This window comes from Grus americana, chromosome 18, assembly GCF_028858705.1.
Source record: "Grus americana isolate bGruAme1 chromosome 18, bGruAme1.mat, whole genome shotgun sequence".
Classification (NCBI taxonomy): Eukaryota; Metazoa; Chordata; class Aves; order Gruiformes; family Gruidae; genus Grus; species Grus americana.
In genome coordinates, this window is record NC_072869.1 from 1,625,609 (window position 1) to 1,648,657 (window position 23,049).

The 23,049-nt window shown below is 51.1% G+C and overlaps 1 protein-coding gene across 1 annotated transcript in view; it reads left to right on the forward strand.

Moving 5' to 3' along the window:
* The window catches only part of SLC39A11 (solute carrier family 39 member 11), a 95,650-nt gene that overhangs the window by 24,914 nt on the left and 47,687 nt on the right, over nucleotides 1-23,049 (forward strand). The window contains exon 5 of the mRNA XM_054846829.1: nucleotides 1,967-2,111. Within this exon, the coding sequence (XP_054702804.1) occupies nucleotides 1,967-2,111 (145 nt within the window). The remainder of the gene's footprint in view (nucleotides 1-1,966; nucleotides 2,112-23,049) is intronic.

Sequence of the window (23,049 nt, forward strand, 5' to 3'; positions counted from 1 at the left end):
AGCTCATTTAACAAAATGCTGGCAGGAGCCATGTGGAAGGAGACCCCTCTGCTCTGTAACACCTGGCGATCCCAGCGTCCAAGGTGAGAGCAACGGGGAGTGGGAGCAGGGCTGGCGAGCCCCGTGCAATGCTTGCCAAGCCTTCCTCTGCACTTAACGGTGAGGCTTTACTTCTGCAGCTTGAAATTCCCATCCTTGCATTTTCTGGACAGTGATGCTACTCGCTTTCCAGAGGTGGAAACCCATTTAGCTTTATCAGGACCAGGCCTTCTCCTGGACGTAGGGAGACCATGCTGCAGCCCATGAGTTTCCATTCTCGGTCTCTTCCTGCTTTATCCAACTCAGGTCGTGATGCTGAAGTTCCCCCCCTTTCCTCACTGTGTCGCGTCATCCAGGTTTTGCTGGAAAACACTTGTGTTTCTACCTGCTCCTCCAGCTGCTGCTCGTGGTTTAAGGTGCAGAGCTGCTGGTGTCTCCCATGGGCAGGCAGGGTGGGGTGGGTCTCCCTTCTTCCAGAGGGATTTAAACGCGAGCACCTCCTCCGTGCATCTTGTAATTGCTGGGTTAACGGAGGTGAAAGCACCCTGATTAAACTGCAATAGAGAGCAGGTAGCAAATATGTGATTAGTATTAATAATACTGGTCAGACTATATTATGCAAATGATGGGAGAATAGACAATTTAGTTATTCATCTTTAACCTTTATTTTTGTTTAACGTGACCTTACCCATCAAGTCTCTCGTTACCGTCTCTGGCTGTTCAGTGTATGTTCGTTTATTCTACTGCCATCGATCCAACAGCTGAACCCGTGTTCCCGGCCATGATGCCGGGTGCAGCCTGGACATCCCTCCTTGCGGATGCTCTCGGGGGCTCGTTCCCAGCCCTGCGAGGAGACGGGGACCTGGGGTCCTGCTGCCCGTGTTTTGGGTAGAGCTGGTTACCCCGGGTTGTATGGCCACTGCTGTGAGATGTGCTCCCTTCTCTCAGCTGTGCGGTTATGCCTCTAACCCCGTCTTTCCTATCGGTTTTGTGGCTGTCTCCAGGTGGGTTTGAGCAGCCTGTGGACATCCAGACACACAGACTTTCCTGCCACGTGTCCAGCGCCGTGCGGGAAAGGCAGAAGCGGTGTTTGCCAGGTTTTTTTTGGCCAATGCAGATAAAGAGTGGCGTATCCTTGAGTCGTGTCTGGTTTTTGCAAGCGTGTCCAGGTTGGCAGGAATCGCTCATGGGCGCAGTGTGGTCCCTCTTGCCATGGGGTGTCTGCTCAGATTTCCGGCAGGCTTTATGCATAGCTGGACGGTATTGGTTTTGGCCGTCCCTCTCTGTTTTCTGGAGGTTACAAATGGTGTAGGAATATATTCCAAGTGAGTCTGAAGTTTCATCGGGCCATCTGGACGAGTCCCACTGAAATAACACTGGGTGGCTGTGAACATAGTGTCTCATTTGATGCTCAAATGGGTTCAATTTTGAACGAACTATTTCCCTTACAACTTCAATCTGCGTTGAAGAAATGGTACCCTACTGCAAACTAAACTTCTGCAGAGCTCAACCCTCTGCGAGTGGCTTGGCATTGCTGACCGCAGTCAATGTCCCTCCTTGTCTGCTGGTCTCTTCCAGGTTGACTTCGGAGGGAGCTGCACTTGTGGAATTGCATTTCTTGCTGTTAATACACCTGAATTTTGGCTTTCCCTCTTCGGCCCTGTACTTCTTGGCCCGCAGCTCCTCCTAACCCTGTTCTTGATGTTTCTGCTGGAAATGCACATTTAAATCTAAATGGCTAGACAGTCTGCAGAGAGAGGAGAGGACCCAAAAGACATGTCTCCATGCAGCTGTGAGAAGCTGCTGTGACACGTGCCCCGAGCAGCTTCCCAACCACGCAGATGCCGGAGCAGTCCCTGAGGATGGGGCGGGAGAAGGCTGATGGGGACATGTGGGAAAAGCCTTACATTTCTCTCTTGCCTTGCAGGGTTTTAGCGGACCTCCCCACGCAGCGTTTGCCTTGAGCTGTGACCAACGAGCGGTGAAAGAAAAATATGAGCATGAACCTGCCCATCACCTGGACTACGAGAGCGAGTTGTCCATCCGGATAGGTAGAGCTGGGCTCCATCCAGGCAAGCATCCTGTCATATACCAACTGCAGAGTGTACGGGGAAAATACCCCTGTTAAACTGGCACCTAGACTGTCACGTATGTGATTGAAATTAGATTGGTTTTGACGTGTGCATGCAAAGTGCACCTTCTCTTCCCTCTCTGGATCTGTCTCTGCTGGCTCTTATTCCAAGCATCATTACTTCTGTTTCTACTTCAGTTCTCAAAACCACTTGCACGTCTGTCTGTGCCTGTGAATTATTGATAATTAGATATCTCATTCACCAAGGAAATGAAATCATCAGCTTAGCTTGAGATAAGTTTATTTTCAGTGTGGGCACAGCGAGCACTAACCCTGCCCTTGCCAAGTTATGCCACGTCGAAGGTGCCCCGTGGCATTGGCCCTCGGTGGCCCTCCCTGATTATAGACTAGGACTGGCAGTCGTGCTGTCACTCCTTATTTTGGAGGTTAATAGAATTGTAGCTGCCAAAGTGTGGAATAAAATGTCTTGTTGGAAGCTGTTTCCTCCTTAAAGAGATTTTAAAGGAGGAACTTTTTATCCAAGGTGGTGGAACCTCCTCAGGCTTCCCCAGGTCCAGGGTGTGTATATGGGACGGGTGGTGGCCACTCTTACACCTTTGTGTGGGGATACATCCTCTGAGGCAACACAATTTTCTATTCCTCTACTTAATAGCAGCTTTTCAGTAGACAAAGAAAATGTAATTTAGTGAATGAATCTTATTGCTTCTCTGCTGCTGCTTGGTTGGAGAGAAACTGAAATAGCAGTTTATGGTATCTTGAGTACAATTGGGAGCAGATTGAGAAGAAGAAATAATCCTTCTTTTTTGCAAAGAATAGTGCCAGCTTCTTAAATCAGGCTCTGTTATTTAACTGCATTGCTTAATGGCATGTTTCATAAAGTGCTTCGAATCCACAGGATTTTTCAGAACTTGAAATACCGGCTTGGATTTTTCCAAAGGGATGGAAGGAAGTTTTGTGCTAGGCTCGATGGGCTTTGCATCCTGGATGTCTTTTAGCTCCTGGGGCAAGTGCAAGCGTGAAGACTGCTCTAGCCCTGCAGGCTGTCGGGCTGTTGCAAGGCTTTCAATATTTTTGTAAAGTGGAAACTTTACATCCCAGGTGCAGTTTACTTTTTTTCTTGAAGAATAAAATTAGTCAGCCCTGCAATTTTCAGAAACTTAAACTGCTGGGGTTTTATGTTTTCGTCTTCTCTTAGTTGCAAACAATAACAGTGCAAATGGTTTTGGGAATAGAAAATTTCCATTAGACTTCGTTGTTTTTCCTCTCTGGGGAAATGGTATTAAGAATCTACAATACATTAATTCTTTTATTGTCTCTTGCTACTTTTTTTTCTTTTTTTGCTTACTGAAATGAACTCATACCTCAAACCTTCCAAGAAAGCAGCTTTCCCCAGCTCTGGGTACTGCTTGGCTACGCTCTGGGGAGCGCTCTGGGAACATAACGGGTGTTTTCAAAGTCTAATGGGTACTAACTGGAATATTTCAGACTTAATCACGGTTGAATCATTGACTCTTCCTTCATATTTACATGTTTTAAAATCACTAAAGCCATGAAAACAAAAAAAAAAAAATCCCAAAGCACAGCGCTGCCTTGTGTTGCAGTTGTCTTTGCTGCCTGGGGATGGTGGTGAGGAGCAGGGGAGTTGGGATGGAGATGGCTGGAGAGCGTGGAAACATGCAGCTCTCCAGGGCCCTGTGTATCTGAGGTCTTTGTTCGAGATGTAAATGTGTATTTAACGTGGCTGCGTGAGAGGTTGGGAGCAGAAGCGACTGTGCGGTCGTGCTCGGGTGGTGGGATCCTTGTAGCCGCCCTAGGCGAGTGAGAAGGTTTGTTTTAGAGCAGTAGGAAGGGAGATGGAGGAAATGCAATAGTTAGACCTATCCTTTATCTCCTCAGTTGGGAGAAAAACACTCTCGTTCTGCTTTTCCACCAGTCAACGGTGTGTTTGGATGCCTCTGTTCTTCCCCAGCATCCCAAATCCCTCTGTTTCCCATCACTTGCAAGTTGTTTGTAGGGAGTGAGGAAGAACGGTACGATCCGGACGGGGCTGGGAGCCCCCTCGGTCCCTCTGCGGCTGGGGCTCTGCTCCCTTCGTCCTCCAGCTCGCTGCCGCCGTGCGATCGCAGGCATCGATGCTGAATCGAAATGAGATTTTTACGGGAGCTGCTAACAGCTGGCTGCCTCGTGGATGTGTGAAGTAAGGCACACCTATCCGTGTGAAACGGAGTATGGGCGGATTTGGTATGAATTGCAGTGAACAGTCTGTGTCTAGACTTCGTATTTGACGAGTGGGATAATCACTAGGCTTTAATTACTACAAATGAAAGAGAACCCAGCCTCGTCTCTAATATATCTGGGTAGGCAAGGGATGTAATCTGTATTTCTCTGCCTCCCTTGGGACAGATTGGGATGAAGCTGAGGAGGGTTAGTTCGTTCCTCTGGGTGCGGGTGAAGCCCTCTCCGGTGCCGAGGAGGGCTGTGCCCTCCCTGCCACGGGGGCTACGGGCTGCCCTGGTCCCTAAAGCTCCCTCTGTCACCCCAGGGCTCGCGGCAGCTCAGCCTGCTTGAGCCTGCAGACGTTAAAACCAGGGGAAATAGTTTTGGCAGGGTCACCGCAGGCTGCGGGACTGGAAAGCCAGGTTTGACCCCTTAAATCGTAGCTACGTGCGTGGTGTTCTTGGGTAGTTCTCAGAAGGGATTTACATACAGCATCGCACCTTGAAACCTGAGCTGTGACTCATGCTCCTATAAACTGTATATTGAACAGCTAGGCATGTTGATTCTTTATCGTATCCTGGTGCCGAATGATTCACATCGCTCCAAATCAGATTACGGAGGGGAGTGGGAGGGCAACGATGTTCCCCATCAGCCTCCTCTGCTCTCGCTCTAATATCCTCGCTCCCCTGTTGCAGGTGGGAGATCCTGTGTCCAAGGAGATGCTTTCTAGGTGTGCTGGGGGAGAGGAGTTTACAGCAACGTGACTGTAAAGTACTTGGAGTAAAATACCAAATACCATTTTGATGCTCAGCTGGGAGCATCCTCAGTGGTTGGCACAGCTCCGGCCCTGGGGAGTTAAGAGTAGTAGCTTCTGAGCTGGCTGCTGCCCCAAACCACGAATAAATGTCTACTGAAGTACCTGGCTACCCAGCAGCATCTCTGCTGGCTCATCGGCCGTCCCAGACGCAGGGACATCTGTGCCGGGGATGCGCTGTGCTTCTGGCATCGCGCTGCCAATGCTGTCAAGTCAGTAATAATCGTTAAGGGGAGTCAGGGTTTGTTTTAATGACTCGATTGATTTTTGGTGGGGTGTGATGTAGGAAATGGTACTGTGGCGTTTCTGCATAGATGTTCTGTAAGTAAATCCAGATGGGCTTAGTAATTGGAAAAGGATACTGGTGTTTGAAATAGTGTACTTAAGAAATGAAATTTCATTAAACTTGTTACTTAAATGAGCCATGGGGTTTGGGGGCATTGTAGAGAAACCTCATTACATAGAATTTGTATTTTTTGCCTTAAATCTGAGCTGCTGCATCAAACCAGCTGCCATGCCGCAGAGGCTTAGGCAGTGTTTTGGCTGGGGGAGCAGGGGAGCAGGGGAGGCGGGTGGGCAGGATCCATCCTGCTGCACTGCCCCAAGACCCGCTGTGCCCGTTTCGGCAGCATCACCCAGCATCTGCTCTAATTTTCTACCTCCTTCCTGATGCTGTCATTTTTTTTCCATTTTTGCTTTATTTTTCCCTTTCAAAGGAAGTTATCATGTACCAGGGCTGCTGGAGTGGACTGCGCGCCAGAGGAAGCAGACCCTGCTCACGTAGCATCTCTTTCATCAGTGCCCAGGCAGTTCAAGTCTTGTAATGATGTAGTAAACTCTTGATGAAAGGGAGGAAGGGAGCTGGGGAGATAAAAAAGGAGGCAAAACCCCTTAGGGACCGATACAAAGAGAGGATGTGAGCTGTGTTGTGGGGTTGGTACTGATGCTTCAGGCAGCGTATGGTTTGTTTCTGTCTCTGGTTGTATCCTTGCAGCCAGAAAATTCACTTTTTTGCTCTGTTACTGCTGGTGTACAGGCTGGTTTCAGAAAGTCCAGCCTTGTCCCAGCTTTTCAGGCTGCCCCTGATCTGCAGTTGTCCGCTGGGGAAAACTCCTCTGTAGAAATGGCCGGTTCCCATCATAAGAGCAGGAGCGGTTTGCTGACGCTTACCCTGTAAATTTTCTCCTTATTCCCTCCTTCCCTGAGCAGAAGCCGAGGCTGTGAAGGAGGGATGATATATGAAGCCGTGAGACCCATTGTGATTCATTGGGGTAATATTCAGCCGGAGCCTCGCGCGTGCACCCGAAAGGTTCATTAAGTCATTGCAACTTATATAACGCGAGGCTCCTTCTGCAGAATGGGATGTTCACCAGTTTTAGATGGTTCCAACTGTATTTGTAATAATGCTGACATACACACGTCGTGCTCAGTCTGGAAAACTGCTGCTTTCAAAAGGCATCAATTCATTTTGAGTTTTAATAGCCAGTCTCGATGATGAACGCCTCTGGCAATGTTTGTATTGATCTAAAAACATCCTAATGCCCCTTTCTGGGGCGTTTCAAATGGTTATTGACCATCCTTGTCAGGCTGGGTTCTGTGGTTGGTTTTTACAGTTGTGACTAAATGTGAAATTATATACGCAGAGCTTCAAAAAAATAAATAAAATTGGAGCACATAATCCCTCGTAAACTGCTGAAATGCCTTCTTCACACGTAGGTCTGTAACCCTGTTATTGTGGTCACAGCCTGGCTCCTTGGATTAGGAATTTTGACTTTACGGGGCTAAATGCAACCTGGTGGTTTGTTCTCCTTTGCTCTTGGTCGCCATCGTCACTGGCCACAAACATCGTCTTTTGTTCCGCTTTCCAAAATGTGCGTAAAAATGTTTGGGATATATTTGCAGAGGACACAGTTCTGCACTCCTACGCTTATCACAGCCTGCAGTAAATAAACCACCCAGTTCAGCAGGCTGCTCTGGGTGTAAGTCATTAGGATTTCCATCCCCAAACAGCCTGATCCCTAAGGAAACGTCAAGCTGTGACCTACCCCGAGAGCGCCCTGGCTCTGGGTGACCCACGCTGTGTCAGGACTGCCTTTCTCCGTCTCCGAGGGCTCTTGAGATGTTGTGTTTCCCATCTGTTTGCTGTTGCTCATTTCCACCTTGCCGGGGGAGCAGAGCCTGTTTTCACACATCGTGGTGCTTGTTATTACTAATAGGGAGGAGGAGGAGAACCAGGCTGCAGCAGCACTGGCAAAATGACTCCCAAATTCCTTGGGTGGAATTCCTCAAGATACTCTTGAGTTAGCGGTAGGTCTTTAGGTTCAACTGCCCTTTGAGGAGGAGGAGAAGTCTTGTTGGAGTTGGGAGTTTTCAGACCCTTCAAAGAGGAGGAGAAGTCTTGAGTTGGAAGGTTGTCAAAGGTTGGGAGCACTTGAGGAATGGCTCCTCAGGATAAGCCTGGCATAACATTTGGCTACTTTGTCTGTGCTTCATTCCTGGTTGACCAGCGCTGTAATGAGCGTGAGAGCTGCTGGCAGGCATGGACAGCTGCTTCATCTGCCCCTAGAGGCATGAGCTGCCTCCACACTTGCTGCTTTCATGATTGCTTGGACAAGGAGAAGTGTTTCTCTCCGCAGATGTCATCCGCGCCTGTGAAATGTGCTCTTGGCATCTCATACGGCTTCCTGCTGCTCTTTGCAAGTGTTGTCTTTCATGGCTTCTTGTTAACGCGTCCTTCTTTCCTGGGCTTCATCCAGTGTCCTCCTGAATGAAATGTGGCCAGAAGGGCTTAGTCTGGCTACAAGCTTCTGTGTTTAATTCTGTTCAACCATTAGACTTGCAGGAGAGCCACAGCATTATTTCCATCATCCCCCTTTCAAGACGAGGACCCTTCAATGGGACCTGTGAGCTTTCCAAGGGAGATGGTGCAGGTGGAAGAGGACGACACAAAATTAGCTTCCTAGGGATTCGGTGTACACCAGCGCTGGTGGCATCGCTGGAGGATTGAGTTGTGCCCTGCAGGCATTGCGGTGGAGGATGTGCCGTGCAGCAATGCCTCGTGCTGTGCACGGGGTGGAAGGGGGACAGACGCTGCCTGGGAACTGGCAGGGCTTTTGTCTTTGGAGTAGCTTTTCTTGTAAGCCTCTTATCCTGCCTATGTCAACACAGGCACAGATTTGACAGCACAAGGACGTGGCTTCCCTGCTCTGCTGTTTGCTGTAGGGTCTAGCCATGTCTTTTGCCTGTAAAAACAAAGTTAGCAAGCAAGGAGGGCTGGGTAGGTCCATAAACGCAGCACGGATCCTCATCTGAAGTGCTTGGTGGCAGATGAGCAAGCGTCTTCATGCCTGTTGCGTAGGGGCAGCTCCTTGGGAGACCACCTCAGCTGGCACCGTGACCTGCACGCCCAGCCCGCAGGACCGTGGGCGCCGGGGACGCAGGTGGCATCGTGCTATGTGTGCTTGCCGCTCCTCTCTGCGCCCCTTTTATTTCAGGGTGATCTGTTAATCTCTGAGGCTTATGAAAGTCTGTTGAGTGACATGCTGGTTAGGACCCATGCTCTGAAATCAGCTCTGTTGGCAAGCGTGGAAGCTGCAGAAAGGCTTTCTGTGGTGCTTATGGCCATTAATCAGAGGAGTCGTTTCCCAAATTGAGCCTCGTTAACTCTGTGGAATATTATCAAGGAGCTTTAATTTCCTGGCTACACCTGACAATCTGTTAAGTCTTTTTAATTCTGCAGCTGTATAAAATAGGTTACTCAGAAACTCATTTCCATCCTCAGCCTGTTGATGCAGCAGCTCTGATGGGTCCGGCGCGGTGCTCGGGGGGTGGCAGCGATGCCGGAGGGGTCAGAGAAGTGTGTGCACACGTGCGTGCAGGGCTAGGCACTGGTGCTGTGATTAGTCCTCGAGTAATATCTCTCCTGACTTAGCAAGGTAATAAGGCATTAAAACGTGCCCTAAGGAACATCACCAGAGATGTGCGGTGTTGCATCAAACCTCTCTCTTCCCGGAGCGGCTGTCCTGCGGCTCGGTAGCGGCTGGAGGGCTGCAATCCTGTCTCAGCCCAGTTCCAGGCTGGAAGGGGATTAGCACAAGGGAAGCCTGGGAGAAACGCCGCTCCACTGCAGCTGCATTCAGGAAACCCTTAAATTTCAAGGTTTATTAAACTGAACTAACAATCAGTATCATTGCCTCTGGAGTGGATGTTGTTTTGGCTTCATTCAATAAGCACAGTAATTCATTTATTTTCTAGCTATGGTTCTTTAGTTGAATGGGGATGGGAATAATTTTTAGTCACCCTAAGGATGCTTTGGAGGAGTGAAATGAAAATCAGGGGCTCTAGCAGTCACTCTGCATTACGGCAGCAATATTCGCCGAGGAGCGATGCCAGGGCACGTACCATGAAGTGTAGGAAGGCCGTCATCGTTACTTTGAAGGAATGGGAATAAGCTGCATCAAAAAAACCAAAAGGGCTCTTCTCCACATCCAAACTAAACAAATATATTTTAAGGATAACGAAGCGTATAAAAAGCCATAGCCTAGCTGCATCATCGGGGATTGACCGTTGGCTTCAAGAGGGTAAAGTGTGTGCAGGGGGTGTGCGTGTGTGCGAGGGGGTTTGCAAGGGATGGGCTGGGGGTTGGAGTGATCCCGAAGCGGAGTTAGGGAGGGCACTGCAGTGGTCCCCAGCCCCTGTGCATCTGTACAGAGCAGTTTGACCACCTTACGGAGGCATATATATGTGTGTGTATATATCCATATATTTATGGTAGTTTGCTGTGTGGTTCTGGTCATGCTTCCAGGTGACCTGTTCTCTTCTCTGCAGTGTGCCCACCAAGGGATCTATGTAGGGAAAAGCCTGTGCTGCTTTGGGATTTTTAATCCTTGCCTGGTGTGTGGCGGTGGTTGGGGTGTGCTGGGAACGTCGTGGCTCTGCTTCTGCTTCGAGTCAGCTCTGAGCAGGCGCAAACCTCCTCCCAAAACCGCAGCTGTGCTCTGGGTACAAGGAGGGACACAGGGAGAACAACATGAACTGTATTTTTATTGCCTAAAAGCATGAAGTGCTTGTGCAGGGCTTTCTGTCTTTGCAAGGCTGCACAAATGGTTCCTGAGCTGCTGAGAGATGGTGAGAAATTGGTGGGCTGGGACCCCGTGTCCTGGCTGGGACTGGCGGGCATTTGGGTACTCGAATGACTTCATGGAGCTGAGCCTGCACCCCAAAAGACAGATAAATTCAGACTTTGATCTTGTTTGTGATTTGGAGCTGGTGGGTTGTGGCTGGGATCTCTTGGTGGGGTCTCCCGCACTGCTGCTGCCAGAGGACGATGTGCCCAGTGGGTTTTGCCCTTGCACACCAGTTTGGCTCCAGTTTAAATCAGAGCTGGTTGCCGAGCAGCTGGGGAAGCTGCTGGGGACAGAACTCATCCTCCTCAGGAGCAGAGAGTTGGGAACCTTTTTTTCCTTCTGAAGGCAGTGGGTTTGTTTCTCTAATCCCTGGTTCTGGTGTGATTTGTGCTGCTGATTTTTTTTTTTTCCCCATCTGATTTCAATTTCAACACGTTTTCATTTCAGTTCACTGTGTCCTGAGACAGCTGTTTGTGTCCAGGACTCTCTCTTATCCTTTTCCACATGGTATATGGCACAGGATGATGGAATATGCCTTTTCACTAAAAATCAATGTTTTATTTCCTTCTCCCCCGCCAGGAAGCTTTCCCAGATACGAGTATTGATTGTTTGGATAAAAGCCACGTTTACGCTATAATTGCTCTTTAAACCAGCGGGGCTGGTGGGTGCTGGGTGGGTGCCACAGGATGGAGCTGCTCCTCGGACAAGGATGTTTAGAGATGTGCTGAGTGGTCATCTGAAGCGCTCGGGTGATATTTTGAAGAAGCCTCTGCTGTCGGCCAGGTGACGCACAACGAGGAGCTGCTGCGGCGCGGCCGTCGCCTCTGCACGCCAGCCTTCGCTGCCATCGGGGTGACTTCAGCAGTATCAATATTTTCAATGTTATTTTCAGCGCACGCACATCCCAACAGGCTCCCGAGAGGACAGCTGGGCAGGAGGGATATGCTGCTATGTGAAATGGCAAATAAAATAGCCAGCGGTGCTCTGCAGCAGAGGTGGGCGCCTTCTCGGGGTCCCTGTGCCGGGAGGTGGCACCCAGCCTGTGTGGGGGGGGAGCCCCTGGTGTCCTCTCTGCCCCGATCCCCGTGGGATGCGGGAGGACGGCTCCTGCCCATGGCCATGCAGGATGGTGATGTCGAAGCATGGACGGTGTCTGATGCTGGAAGGAAATATTAGGGCCTTTCCAAATTGTGATTTTTACCATAAAAATCCTGGGGTGCTTTTCAGCAGCTGGTTTCTCCCCACCTCTGGGAAGGGCGATGCCCGGTGTGGTCAGCGGTGTGTGTGCACACACTTGCAGCTGTGCAGGGGGTGGTGGCCTCTTCCTGAACCAACCCAGCCCCCCCGTGCACCCCAATCCCGGCTCTGTGCCACCACCCATGACCCAGGGGCACCGGGAGACCCATGGGCACCGTGAACTGGTCCTTTGCTGCCGGTACTGGGGTGACCATGGGTTCAAACTGCTGCCTGGATAACAGCGCTGGGGGCTCCCCCCAGGCCAGGCCAGCTGGAGGGCCGATGCCCAGGGTTGGAGCAGGAGATGCCGCGCGGTTACAGGGTGATTTTTATGTATCTGAAGGAAAAAGCTCTGCGAGGGGCAGAGGTAATGAGGGCTGTGCTCCTGCAGCTCCTGCCTCGCGCTGAGTCCCTGCTGGCTAATAAGACAGAGGCTGTGATTGAAGCTTTGTGATTGAAGCTTTGTCGGCACCTGGACTTTTGCAATGGCTCTATTTAATTTGAATTTTTCAGCATTTAAAGAGAGGGAGCTCCCGCTGGTGCCGTTCCTGAGGAGGGAACCCTAACTGCAGAGCACGCCCCCCCCCTTCATCTGCCTGTTTCCTTGAAAGGGAGAATAGCTTTGAAGCAGCTGCCCTGCCTTCCCTGCCTCCAATCTGCCTGACGCTGCCTGCTGCATCCCAAAGCCATTCAGCGATGCCCAGGGGACCCAGTTGAAAGTGTGCTTTGTGGCTGGGCTTTGGAGAGGGGGACACGGGGCTGGGCAGGAGACCCTTGCCCGGGCTGGGACAGGTCCACGCACCAGTGATCCCAGTTGGCACGGCCGCCGGGAGAGGTGCTGGATAAATAACCCCAATTAGACAGCGTCTTTCTGCTTTTCACGTGGGTACTGCTGGACTGAAATGACTTTTGGTTTCAAGCTGAGCCCGTGTAGTGGGTTAGCTGCTTAGACATCCTGACCATCACATACTGTCCCTCTCGGTGGGCTGCTGGAAATGAGGGCTTTATTTCATCCCGATACGGGGGGGGGCAAACAGCATTCAGCCTGGCTGGGGTCGGTTATTGTTGGGCTCGTGGTTATTTGTTCCATGGCTTGCTGCTCGGCACAGAAATGGGCTGTTCCTGGCTTGAGCAGGATCCGGAGGAGCGGTGCTGTCCTCCCCTTTGGAGGCTGCTCCGGGAGTTACTGCATCTGGGTTTGGATGCAGACTAGCTGCAACATATGAGCAGAGATCTCAAATTGGGCTTTTTGTCTCTTATTTTTCAGTAGGCTGTGGAAGCAGGAGGGTTGGCGGGACTGGAACGGCCCCAGCGCCCAGAGCAGGAGCCAAGCCTGGCAGCTGCCTGCGAGGGAGGTGTGACGAGAACGTGCTCCTCCGAGCATCGCCTGGGCTGAGGGGACCGATGGCAGCAGGGCAGGACCCGCTGCTGGCTGCGAGGGCGTTGCAGCCGCTGCAGTGACGGTGGTGACAGCGGGGTTTGACACTCAGCTTCTCGGGAGCTCTGCAGAAAAAGGCCTTTTATTTTTTCTTTCTAAAGACTTAGTGGTTTCTCATCTGTATTTTGTTGTAAACTTAAATTAAGTCTCTCTATTTTTTTGAATGGTGTTATCTGCAAGCCCTAAGGGTCAAACATATTCGTTGCCATCTGTGTGTCTCTACGTAGCAGCAGAGTACTCGCCCCAGGCCCTGATTTTGCCCTCCCGGGTGTGAGCCGAGCGGGTGATGCCCTCCGTGGCACGTGCTGCTCAACGATAACTCCGGCCTTAAGGCATCTGGAGAGAGGAAGCAAAGCTGAGACAGATTCTCTTCAAAGCCCTGAGATGTATCTGTGGCAGCAGATGGTGTGAACCGCCTTAAAGTCAGTATGAAATAGCACTGAATTCCCAATTACGTATAATTAAAATGGTGCTTGCTTATTTATTTTACCGCCAATGAGTGGCCCCTCTCTTTGTACGAGGGGCTCTGGCCATGGGCTGCGAGCAGGTGGTGGGACTTTACGGCATCTGCAAACAATGCTCAGGTTTAAAAATAATCAGCAAAATATTTCTCAGGCTCTTTCCGCCTGGGAGGCTCTCTCCAGTGTGCAAATGGGGACTGTCCCCCTGATTTCCCATCCTGGGAAGATGCAATTTGTAGAATAACATTTTTTTTTTGAAGTTGCACGTCCTTTTCCAGGTGGACCTCAGCAGCTTTCCCAGAGCGCGGTGAGGTGGCCGACACGTTGACTCCTAACATTTCATTAGCTCAGCTGCAGCCGTGCCAGGCTCACGGGTGTGGGCCGTACCCGGGAAGGTACAGCGCCGCCGGGTGCGAGAGTCCTGCGAAACACCCGTCGTTTTATGCACTGGCTCAGATTTTTGCTGGTTTTTCTGGGGTTGGTCTCTGCGTGTTGTAGTCATCGGGCTCCCACTGTGTGGGGATCAGAAATACCTTCCACTGGAAACAGGAGTTGTCTGGGAGGCTTGGTGCTGAGGGTTTTTCCATGCAAAGGCAGATAAAGGCTGTTTAAAATAATCCTTTATTGAAATATTAGAGGAAAATTTAAGAAATGGATTTTTTTTATGTATGTTCCCAGCTGAATTCCCGCACCGCAGTGGAGGAAGGAGAGCTTAGCGCCGTTCTGCCGGCTGAGTCATCCCTGTCTTCCCAGCTCAGGCTGAGAAAGATCGATTTGCTTTGGATTCAAAGGAGAAAAAAAAGAACCCAGCTCCTTCCTATCATAAAGACCAGTGGTGGTTCACATCCCTTTTTTTGAAATTGAGTTTTGAGAGGTATTTGCTGCCCTCCTCCAGTTCCAGGTCTCTGCTGAGCCGGGAGCAGCCCCTGGGGTCCCGTGGATCCTCTAAATGTTGAGGACCAGAGACCCACCAGAGCATCCCCTCTACCCCGTCCCCACCGACTGCAGTAAGCTCAAGCCTTGGTCGATGGTGAGGATGATGATGGGCACGGCTTTGTGCCCTGCTTGGCCAGGGCTGTGTGATAACCCTCTGTGGGGGGCAGATGTGGTCAGACCCCTGGAAAATCTTGGCACATCCTTGCTGCAGGGCTTGGAGCGAGCGCAGGGGAATCCCAGTGTGAGTTGGGCCGTCCTGACCCCCCCGAGCTGTCCTGGACCGCGAGCCTGGAGCCACGCAGCCTGCTTCCACTTAAACTTTGCTAGAGACAGGAGTTTTCATTTCTGAGATATTCATCCTAAATCCATAAATCAGAATTTATTGAAGGAAAAAAGCCCAGACCCTAAGCGAAGAGTCTCATTTTGCAGCTGAGGCTGCTGCTGAATTCTCTGTTTCACAACATAACGCTGAGGATTGAGCCCCAGTTTTGCTTTTCTGGTTTTACCCTAAGGACTACCTAAAATAGGAAAATTAAAAATTTAGTAGTAGGCTAGATAGTGCTGTCACCCAGAAGAAAAAGGCTGAGTTCCTTTCATTAACGCGGGAAGGCGTCTCCTGCTCCTCTGGCAGGGCTCGGTTCACATCCATTTTCTTTCCTTTGGGCATTGCCCTGCTGCAACAGATGGATTCCTCTGAAGTGGGAGCAGTGAAATCTCCTGCTCCCCTTCCCGGATGCTCGTTATGCACCGGCTAACGAGCATCGCTCAGTCGTGGACCAGCTGTTGGGGTGGGACTGTGCCGTTGGGATCTGACCCCTCCGTGCCGGCATTGCTGGAGGTTCGGGGAGGGGACGTGACCGCAGCCAGGTCCTGTGGGAGGGACGGCGCGTGGGGTCCCACCAGCCGAGCCTCACGCCAGCCATGGCAGCGCTGCTCCTCTCCAGGCTGCTGGCCAGGTCTCTTTCCATCCCGCAATTCGTTTGAAATCTGCTTTGTTTGCAAAAATACTGTTGTTCTGCTGGAATTTGTTTCTGTGGAACAAGGAGGTAGCTTGTGTGTGTGCAATGCCATCAGGATATCACACTCCGAAACTCACCTGTCTCTGCGGCGTGGGCGGGCAGCGGATGATGGATTGTGCTCCTGAAACCAGCCTGATGGTTTGGTTTTGCCAGGAGAGCGGGTGAAAATCCAATTTGCTTGCCCCTTTGGAGGGAGCCGGCATTGATTTTGTAAGTCCGAGGGCTGAGCTGCTGAGAACAAAGGAGCACTTTATTTATTTTCCGCAGAAATTGATTATTTATTCATTTTATTTTTGAGACTATGAGAATAGCCCCTTTTCCCAAGTGCGTGTTCGGTCTGCCCAGCCGTGACAGCGAGATCCAGAGGGATCGGTGCCTTTCCCTCGTGCCAGGCTGTGGCTGGTGGGGAACGAGGATGGGAACCCCAGATGTGTTCCCTCCAGATGTGGTTTTATTCCAGAGCACGCATGAAACCGCTGAACAACAAACGCAACCTGCGACTTGGGAAACTCTCTCTAGGAACTGGCTTGCGAGGAGCTGGCGTGCATCGGGGAAACGTCACCGTCCACGGCTCACCGGTGTAAAGGGTGAAATCTGGTGCTGCCCGTTAAGCTTGGGGACAGCCTGAGGTTAGTCCGTGGCCCTGCCGCTCGAGGGGATGGGCATGGGGCTGAGAGGCGGCCGGATCCCCCTGCGTCTCCGGATGCACGAATCCCCGGCAGAGGTGCGGAGGATGGTGCCTGCAGCACCAGAGCCCGCCAAAGCCGCTCGGCAGGGGCTGGCAGCAGAGTCCCCTGGGATGCGTGCATGGCCGAGGAGGGTCCGTGGGTCCCAGGGCCCGTGGTGCAGAGCAGGTGAGTGGCAGGGTGAAGGACCCCCGCAGCCACCTTCCCTCCTGGGAGCGGGTCTCGGCTCGGACCATTATAGAGGCTGCGAGTGGCCTCTGCACCCCTGCCTTTAAAAAGCTGTTCCTTTAGAATTGCCTCTGAAATATCCCCTGCTCCTGGTTTACAAAAGAAGGGCAGTAATTTGTGAAAGATGCTGCTTGGAGGAGCGTTGGGTTTGGAGCAGGGCAGTTCCTGCCTCTAGATCGGCGCCTTTGTGCGGAGCGGGGTGGCTCGGCTGTCATTACTGGCACCGCTTCCATCTCTAGTTAAACCTCTGGGCTCTAATGCATTTATTCATTGATTTTTATTTTCAAACAAAATTAATTTACAAAGAGAATTTCTCTAGCCAAAGCCATCATGTCCTTTCTGAATAAAAGAGGAGCGGGTGACTTTGAATGATGGGTGTGCTAGGGTGAAAGAAGAGGAGAAATAATGGAGAGCAAGAATTGAGCAGCTCATCTTGCTTGTCTCTAGTTTGGCATCTTGAAAGCGCTGTAAAGGGACGTCGTGGTAAAAAGCAGATGACAATAACCGCTGGTCTGCTCTGCTCTCTGGGATGTGAAGGGCTACGGCGTGGTCGTGTTTGTACTGATGGCTGCTCCTGGAGACTGTCCCAACCTTCGTCTCTGCTCTGTGGATTTCTGTACTTTCATTCAGCTCTAATTAAAATTAAAAAAAAAAAAAATAAATATAGGCAGGAGAGAAGTGTACAGGGAAGATGAGCCGGGTTATAACGTGGTGATAAGAAGTGGGTTGAAATGGAGGTGTGTGCGGAGTGGAGACGATGCCAAAGCTCCTTGGGCAGGAGGCAGAGGCAGCTCAATTGCAGACGTGGGACCCTGCGGTGACGGCAGCACCCGCGGTCGTGTGCCACCGTGCCGGGCTGGTTGGAGGAAGGTCGGCGTGAACCCCGTCCTCCTGGCTGCCCCTGTCACTGCAACATTATCATCTGAGCCCTGATAAAATAGCTCCTGATAAAAATTCTTGTTTTTCTTTTAAGCAGGTAATGAGATTATTTATTTTTTTCTTCCTTCAGGGATGCACTGCACCTGATCTTGCTCAGATCAGAAACTGTTCCCTGCCGAGGATCAGAGAGCTGAACGTAGCTCAGCCCTCTGAAATGAAGTGATTAAATTAACTCAAATGTGTAAAATTTCAGCATAAAATGATTCAGTGATGCACTTTATCTACTGGGAACTCTTTAAAGAGCTCTTGGAAGTTAGTGTGAATTAGTTTGCTTAAAAGGACCTGGTGCATGCAATTACATATAACATTGTGCCGCTGCTCTTGCCCAAGAAATTAATCTTTAAACACCACAAAGATGGAGTGGTGAGGTTATTGGCATTCCCCCGTCTTCTGATATCCAGCAGTCTCTGTCACCCGAGGGGCGAGCAGCTCCTTGACCTTGTCATTACTGTGGGTTGCCACCATGTGCTTGGCCGATGCCGTGTCACCTCTGTCGCTTGGGTTTTGGTCCTTCACCCCCGGGCAGCAGCCTTGGTGGCCCAGCTCACCGAGAGGTCCCGTGCCTTACCGGGGAGATTTCCCAGCGATTTGTGGGGCAGGACTGTGTGGTGACGGGGTTCAGGTGGTTCCCATGCTGGCATCTCCCTCCTGAGCATCCCTGCCTCGCACAGCGGGTGCCGTGAGGGACCCTCCTCCTGCAGACCCCACTTCAAAGCCTGTGCCGCAGCCGTCGTCCCCCGCATCCTCGCGGAAGAGGCTCCCGCAGCATCAGTGTTGCTGTGAACAGAGGTTTGGTGGCTGCAAGTGTGAATCCCTGTGACTCCGGAGGAATAAGGTGCAGGTTTAATGCATCCAGTTGAGATTTCCAGAGGGTTGGCTTGTCTGGGCCAGCTTTGGACAACCTGTGCTGTTCCTTGCCTTTATTGCATTTCTGTATCGCCTTTCCCTCTGAACGAAGAGCTGCACTACAGATTCATTTTCCCATACACCCAAACGCACGCTGGCAGCTCTCTGGGATGACAGGAGCTTTCCTGGGGGCAGGAATTACATGGCAGCTTGAAGGATCACCAGCGCTAGGAGATAAAGCAGGGCAGCAAGAAAGGTCTGTGCATGGTGTATCTGCCTGTACGTGATTTTTCAGACCTCTGCAGATAAATGATGGCATGCAGGGGGCTGGAGCAGTAATTTCATGCGAGACTCGATGATGGATCGCTGGGAGCAGCGGAGAAGTTCATGCATTAGAATCAAGGCTTGGAGGGACAAAGGTGGCTCCCCTTTGCTTGGTAGCTGATGCTCTCTTTGGAAACGCGGTGGAGGAGGGACCCGGCGGGGCTGGTGCCGGCACAGGGCAGGCTGGCGCGCTCCAGCGTCCTCCTGACTGCAAACTTCAGACGGATCCCGGCAATAATCGTGTGTCTGAGAGCAAGTGGTAGTCAGTCATGCTGAATTAAACAACCTTTTATGAAAGCTTCTGTGCACGCTTGGATAAATGAAGGCGCCTAATAGACAGTGAGTCATGACACTCTATTTATCTTCCTTGCTGAAAGCCTGAGCAGATGCAGGGACCTCTTTTATCTGCCAGAAACATTGGAAAATGAATTTGTTACGTATGGGGGGCTGGAAGGTGAGATCATGCCAGCAGGCTGGGGTTGCAGTTGCCGCAATGTGCAGATGGGTGTCCCGCTCCTGTCCCTGCCGCGACACCCGGCATGGTGGTGAGGTTGATGGCACCAGGCTCTGCTTGGGCACCCGGAGCCTGGGCAGCCTGCACTCTCTGCTCGAGCAGACTGAGCTTTTGCTAGCAGTACATAAATGCTATTTTTTTAAAAACAACCTTATTTTGTCCATAGTTGGACAACTGTGAGGAGCTCCTTGTTCAGCAGCTTTGTTCCCTGCATGCAGACTTTCTAGGAGCTGGATTTTCCTCGCTTTTGGGGACTCATTCCTTAAAAGAGAACCTTTTCCCTTGGCAGTTTTATTTCCAGCTCCTTTCACGCTGTCAGACCTGATCAGAGCAGGCGTGCGAGCCGGGACTCCTGCCTGCTCCCCTCCGCCTGGCTCGGAGCCTGCAGCACTCGCTGCCTCTCCCCGTACCTGTCTGCGAAGGGGATAGCAGTTATCCCTTAAGAGGTGCTGTGCTTAATTACTTACAGTAATTAAAACCTCTTATGGAGGTGTCAGATAAGAGCAGCGTGCCTGCGTGGCGGCAGGGAGCAGATGCTCGCTAATGCCCATCTGCTTTTTAGCATCGAGGCCCTTCTGTGCTCCCTGAAATTCCTGCGGCGGCGGCGGCACAAGGAGGACGAGGAAAACGAGGATGTGGAGAAGTTCAGGAGGAGGACGAGCTCCCACCGCTCGCTGCCAGCCTGCGCGAGGAATAGCTTTGATTACACGCGTGCGCTATGGGATGGGCACTGGGTCTGATGGCTTCAGACCCAGGTACTGCCAGTAATCCTTGGGAAGAGCCTTTAAAACCAGAAAAAGAGGATGGTGGTGTCCTCAGAAGGCAGAACGTGCTGTTGCTGTAACGCGGAGCGATGCGTGGGTGCTGCTGGGAGCGTGCCTGTGTCTGGCTCAGCTTCCCGAGGGCTGTGGCTGTTGATTTTGATGCGGTTTCTTTTCCGGGACTTCCTCGTGGTCAAAAAATGAAGGAAAACGAGCGGCTGGGGAGAAGGGGATGGCGCACACCGGTCCAGGCGTGGAGGGGTCTGCAGGAGAACGGTGCCGCCTGCCTCCCACGGGCAGCACCGGCTGCCTTCTGTAGCCTTCAGGTGAAGGAGGGATGCTCCTTGCTGGGGGGTGGTCCTCCCTCTGCCCCCCCTGCCCAGGGTCTCCGCAGACCCAGGGAGATGCTTCCGCTGTCTGGCTGTGGCCATTTGCACCGTGTGCAAGCAGCGATGCCTTTGCGTTGCAGCAAGACAAGGAATCCGGGGTGGATTTTGCAGAGTGGGAGCACCGATGGGACCTGTGTGCCACAGGGATGAAGCCCAACTGCCATGAAGCATTTGTTACATCTGCTTAAAGTTAATGGAGCATTGAGGGTTTATGGAGGCGAGCGGAGCGGGGAAAGGGTTTGGGTTTGCAGAGTGAGAGATGTTAATAGCGTCACGCTTGCTGTACAGGCGAGTCTTTCTGTAAGGGGCTTGGATTGACTATCGGGCCTTTGGGAATCTCAGAAATTTTCCGAGTAATTTTGATTTATCTCAGCCATTAGGGGAGAGAATTTAACATGCAATTATTTTCTGCACCTCGGGAAGGGCTGTCAACTACTTGTGTTATCATTTTCTTTGGCAAATGGTTCCATCTTCCCTATCCCACCCCCAGACAACGGGTCAGACCACGCTTGCTCAGCTCTCCTGGTTTTAATAGAGCAGCTATAATGCATGCTACAGATTTCCAGCTGCAAATGAGCAGGTGCTGGCTGTAACGAGAGTGGTGTGGGGCTCGGAGGAGCCGAGAGGAATTTGACAGCACGTTTGCTGGAGCCAGGCTGGCCGTTGGCTTTGCCTGTGCTTGGGGGCGGGCAGGTATAACGGATATCATAGAAACAGATGGGAGAGCCAGAGATGTGGTTGGGTGGAGCCTTTCGAAATAAGAGTATTTGATGCTTTTCTCCCTTTGCCTTGTTCCCATGTGCATCAACACCAAATGATTTTTACAAATAGCCAGCAAGTGGCAGTTAATCATGGATTTTAATGTCTGTTGTGCATCCGTGCTTGGCACTGTCTCTCCTTCCCTTCTTCCACGCTTTGAAGATGGGAGCTGACAATTTTTTTTAAATGAATTTCTATAAATTCATCTGTTGCAAGTTTAATCTGAAAGAAGAAACCCCACAGCCCCAGGTGTGGGACTCCTTGCTGCGAGAGCCCGGAGGTCCCTCCCTCACCCTCCGGCAGGTTCAGGTCCCTTCTTGGTGAGACAGAGGCTTGTAACAAGAATTTAGGAAATGGATGGGGAAGAGGAGGAGGAGGATTTTGGAGCTGTAAATGATTTTTCCTTCCAGCATCTTCAGCCAAAGGAGGCTCCAGGTTTCCATGAGCACATGCATTCTGGCATGGAGAAGGAAGGAGATGCCGGGATGCTGCCTGTGAGAGCATGCCCCCGCCGGGGGGTACCGGCTCCCTCCACCCCCCGGTACTCCTGCCCCCGCACGCTGGAGCTCCCCCGTGCTGCAGGGCCGGGCTGGAGGGGGAGCTTTGCAGCTGAATCGAGACTAAACCGGACCTCAGGCCACCTAAGAGGGGTTGCACGGGCTCCTCACACAGAGGCTTTGCTGGCGGGGGAATGAAGTAGCCCCATCCCCGGCTCAGCAGCCAGGTTTGAGCGTGTTTGACTTCAAGCATTTGAGAGCTGTAGGAGGAGAGATGCACAGCTAAAGCCAGGCCTAATTGGAGAGGAGGAGAAGGGCTCTAAAGCAGATGTGAAAAGCTAGAGAGCTCTATAGAGTTGGTTTGAATTCAGGAGCTAAAGTAGTGCAGTAAAGAGGGGGTTTTTTTGAGCTCAGAGTAAATAGCGTATTCGTCTGTTTGTGTACCGCTTGTGAGTGCAATAAAGCTGAGCTCATGGCTAAGGCAAACAGTTTTCATTAAGAAATAATAAAAAATAAAAAGCCATTTCACATGCTGATAAGAAGCCAGTTGTTTTTTATATTTCACCAGCAGTTTAAGCCATACTCAAAGCCGTTTATCTTCTTCCAGTGCTGGCTGCAGAGGATATGAAAAATGCAGCAGGCTGCACATATGTAATTAAACTTTTGGCAGAATCTTTGCCCTGCAGCTTTACTAAGAAATTCAATAATGATAAATTGAGTAGAATATATAGAGGACCTTTTGTGAACAAGATTTAAAATAACGTATGTGGCACAGATAATTATTTGCCACATAATTGTCTTGGCAACGTTCTTGCGACTACCCTTGTCTGATTGTGTCAGCTATTCTTTAAAAACCACCCCTTGTTCTGCTCTTATCACTACTCCAATTTGCTATTGAGGCTTTCCTGATCTCCAGCCAAGTCCGTGTTTAGCCATAATTATTGTTTTGTTCCCCTTAGCCTGTGCAAGATGCAGCGTTTCAAGCTGGGAGCACTTTGGGTGCTGCATTTTGTATGACAGCCACGCAAACCCCCTCCCGTGCTGTGTCCAACACCGTGAGCTGGTATCATCAGTCCACTGTAATTATCCTTTTTTTTTCTCTTTTCTCCTTTCCCCACAGCGATTGGAAGTTAAAACACATCACTTGACCCGTGTGCGGTTTGTAGTTTCACTGTTTTATGTGGTGCTACTGGGAAAATGATGCTGGGGTTGTCTCCCTGGTTTTGGTGTTGCTGCCTTTATCCTCTGCTAATGCACCGGTAATTTGCATGAGAGGCAATTTTGTGTTCAAATTGTCCATCTAAACCACCTCCTGTGCTTCCCTTAAAAGCTGCATCTACTCTGCTTATTTCCCACAGATTTCCCCCGTTTGCCGCTGGTGGGAACACAGCTCCTCATCCCCACGGGCACCGTGGCATCCCCCTTGTCCTTTGTCACCGCTGTCCTCGGAGATGCGTGGCCAAGCCAGGGTGGATCTTGCAGCCATGTACGACCGTTTTAGGCTGTTTTAGCAAAAAGGGGGCAGTGGGGATGAGCTCGCCGATGGTTTCGTGGTCCTTATGCGTGCAACGTGTGTGCAAGGACGGGGCCAGGTGCCTGATGCTCTGTCAGTGCCTCTTTTCTCTGTCTGAGGCTGTGTGCCATAGGGAACGAGCCAGGGGCTGGGGTCATCTCCCATTTTACAGCTCGTTTCAAATATGCCTGTAAAAAGTCTAATTTTCATTGGAA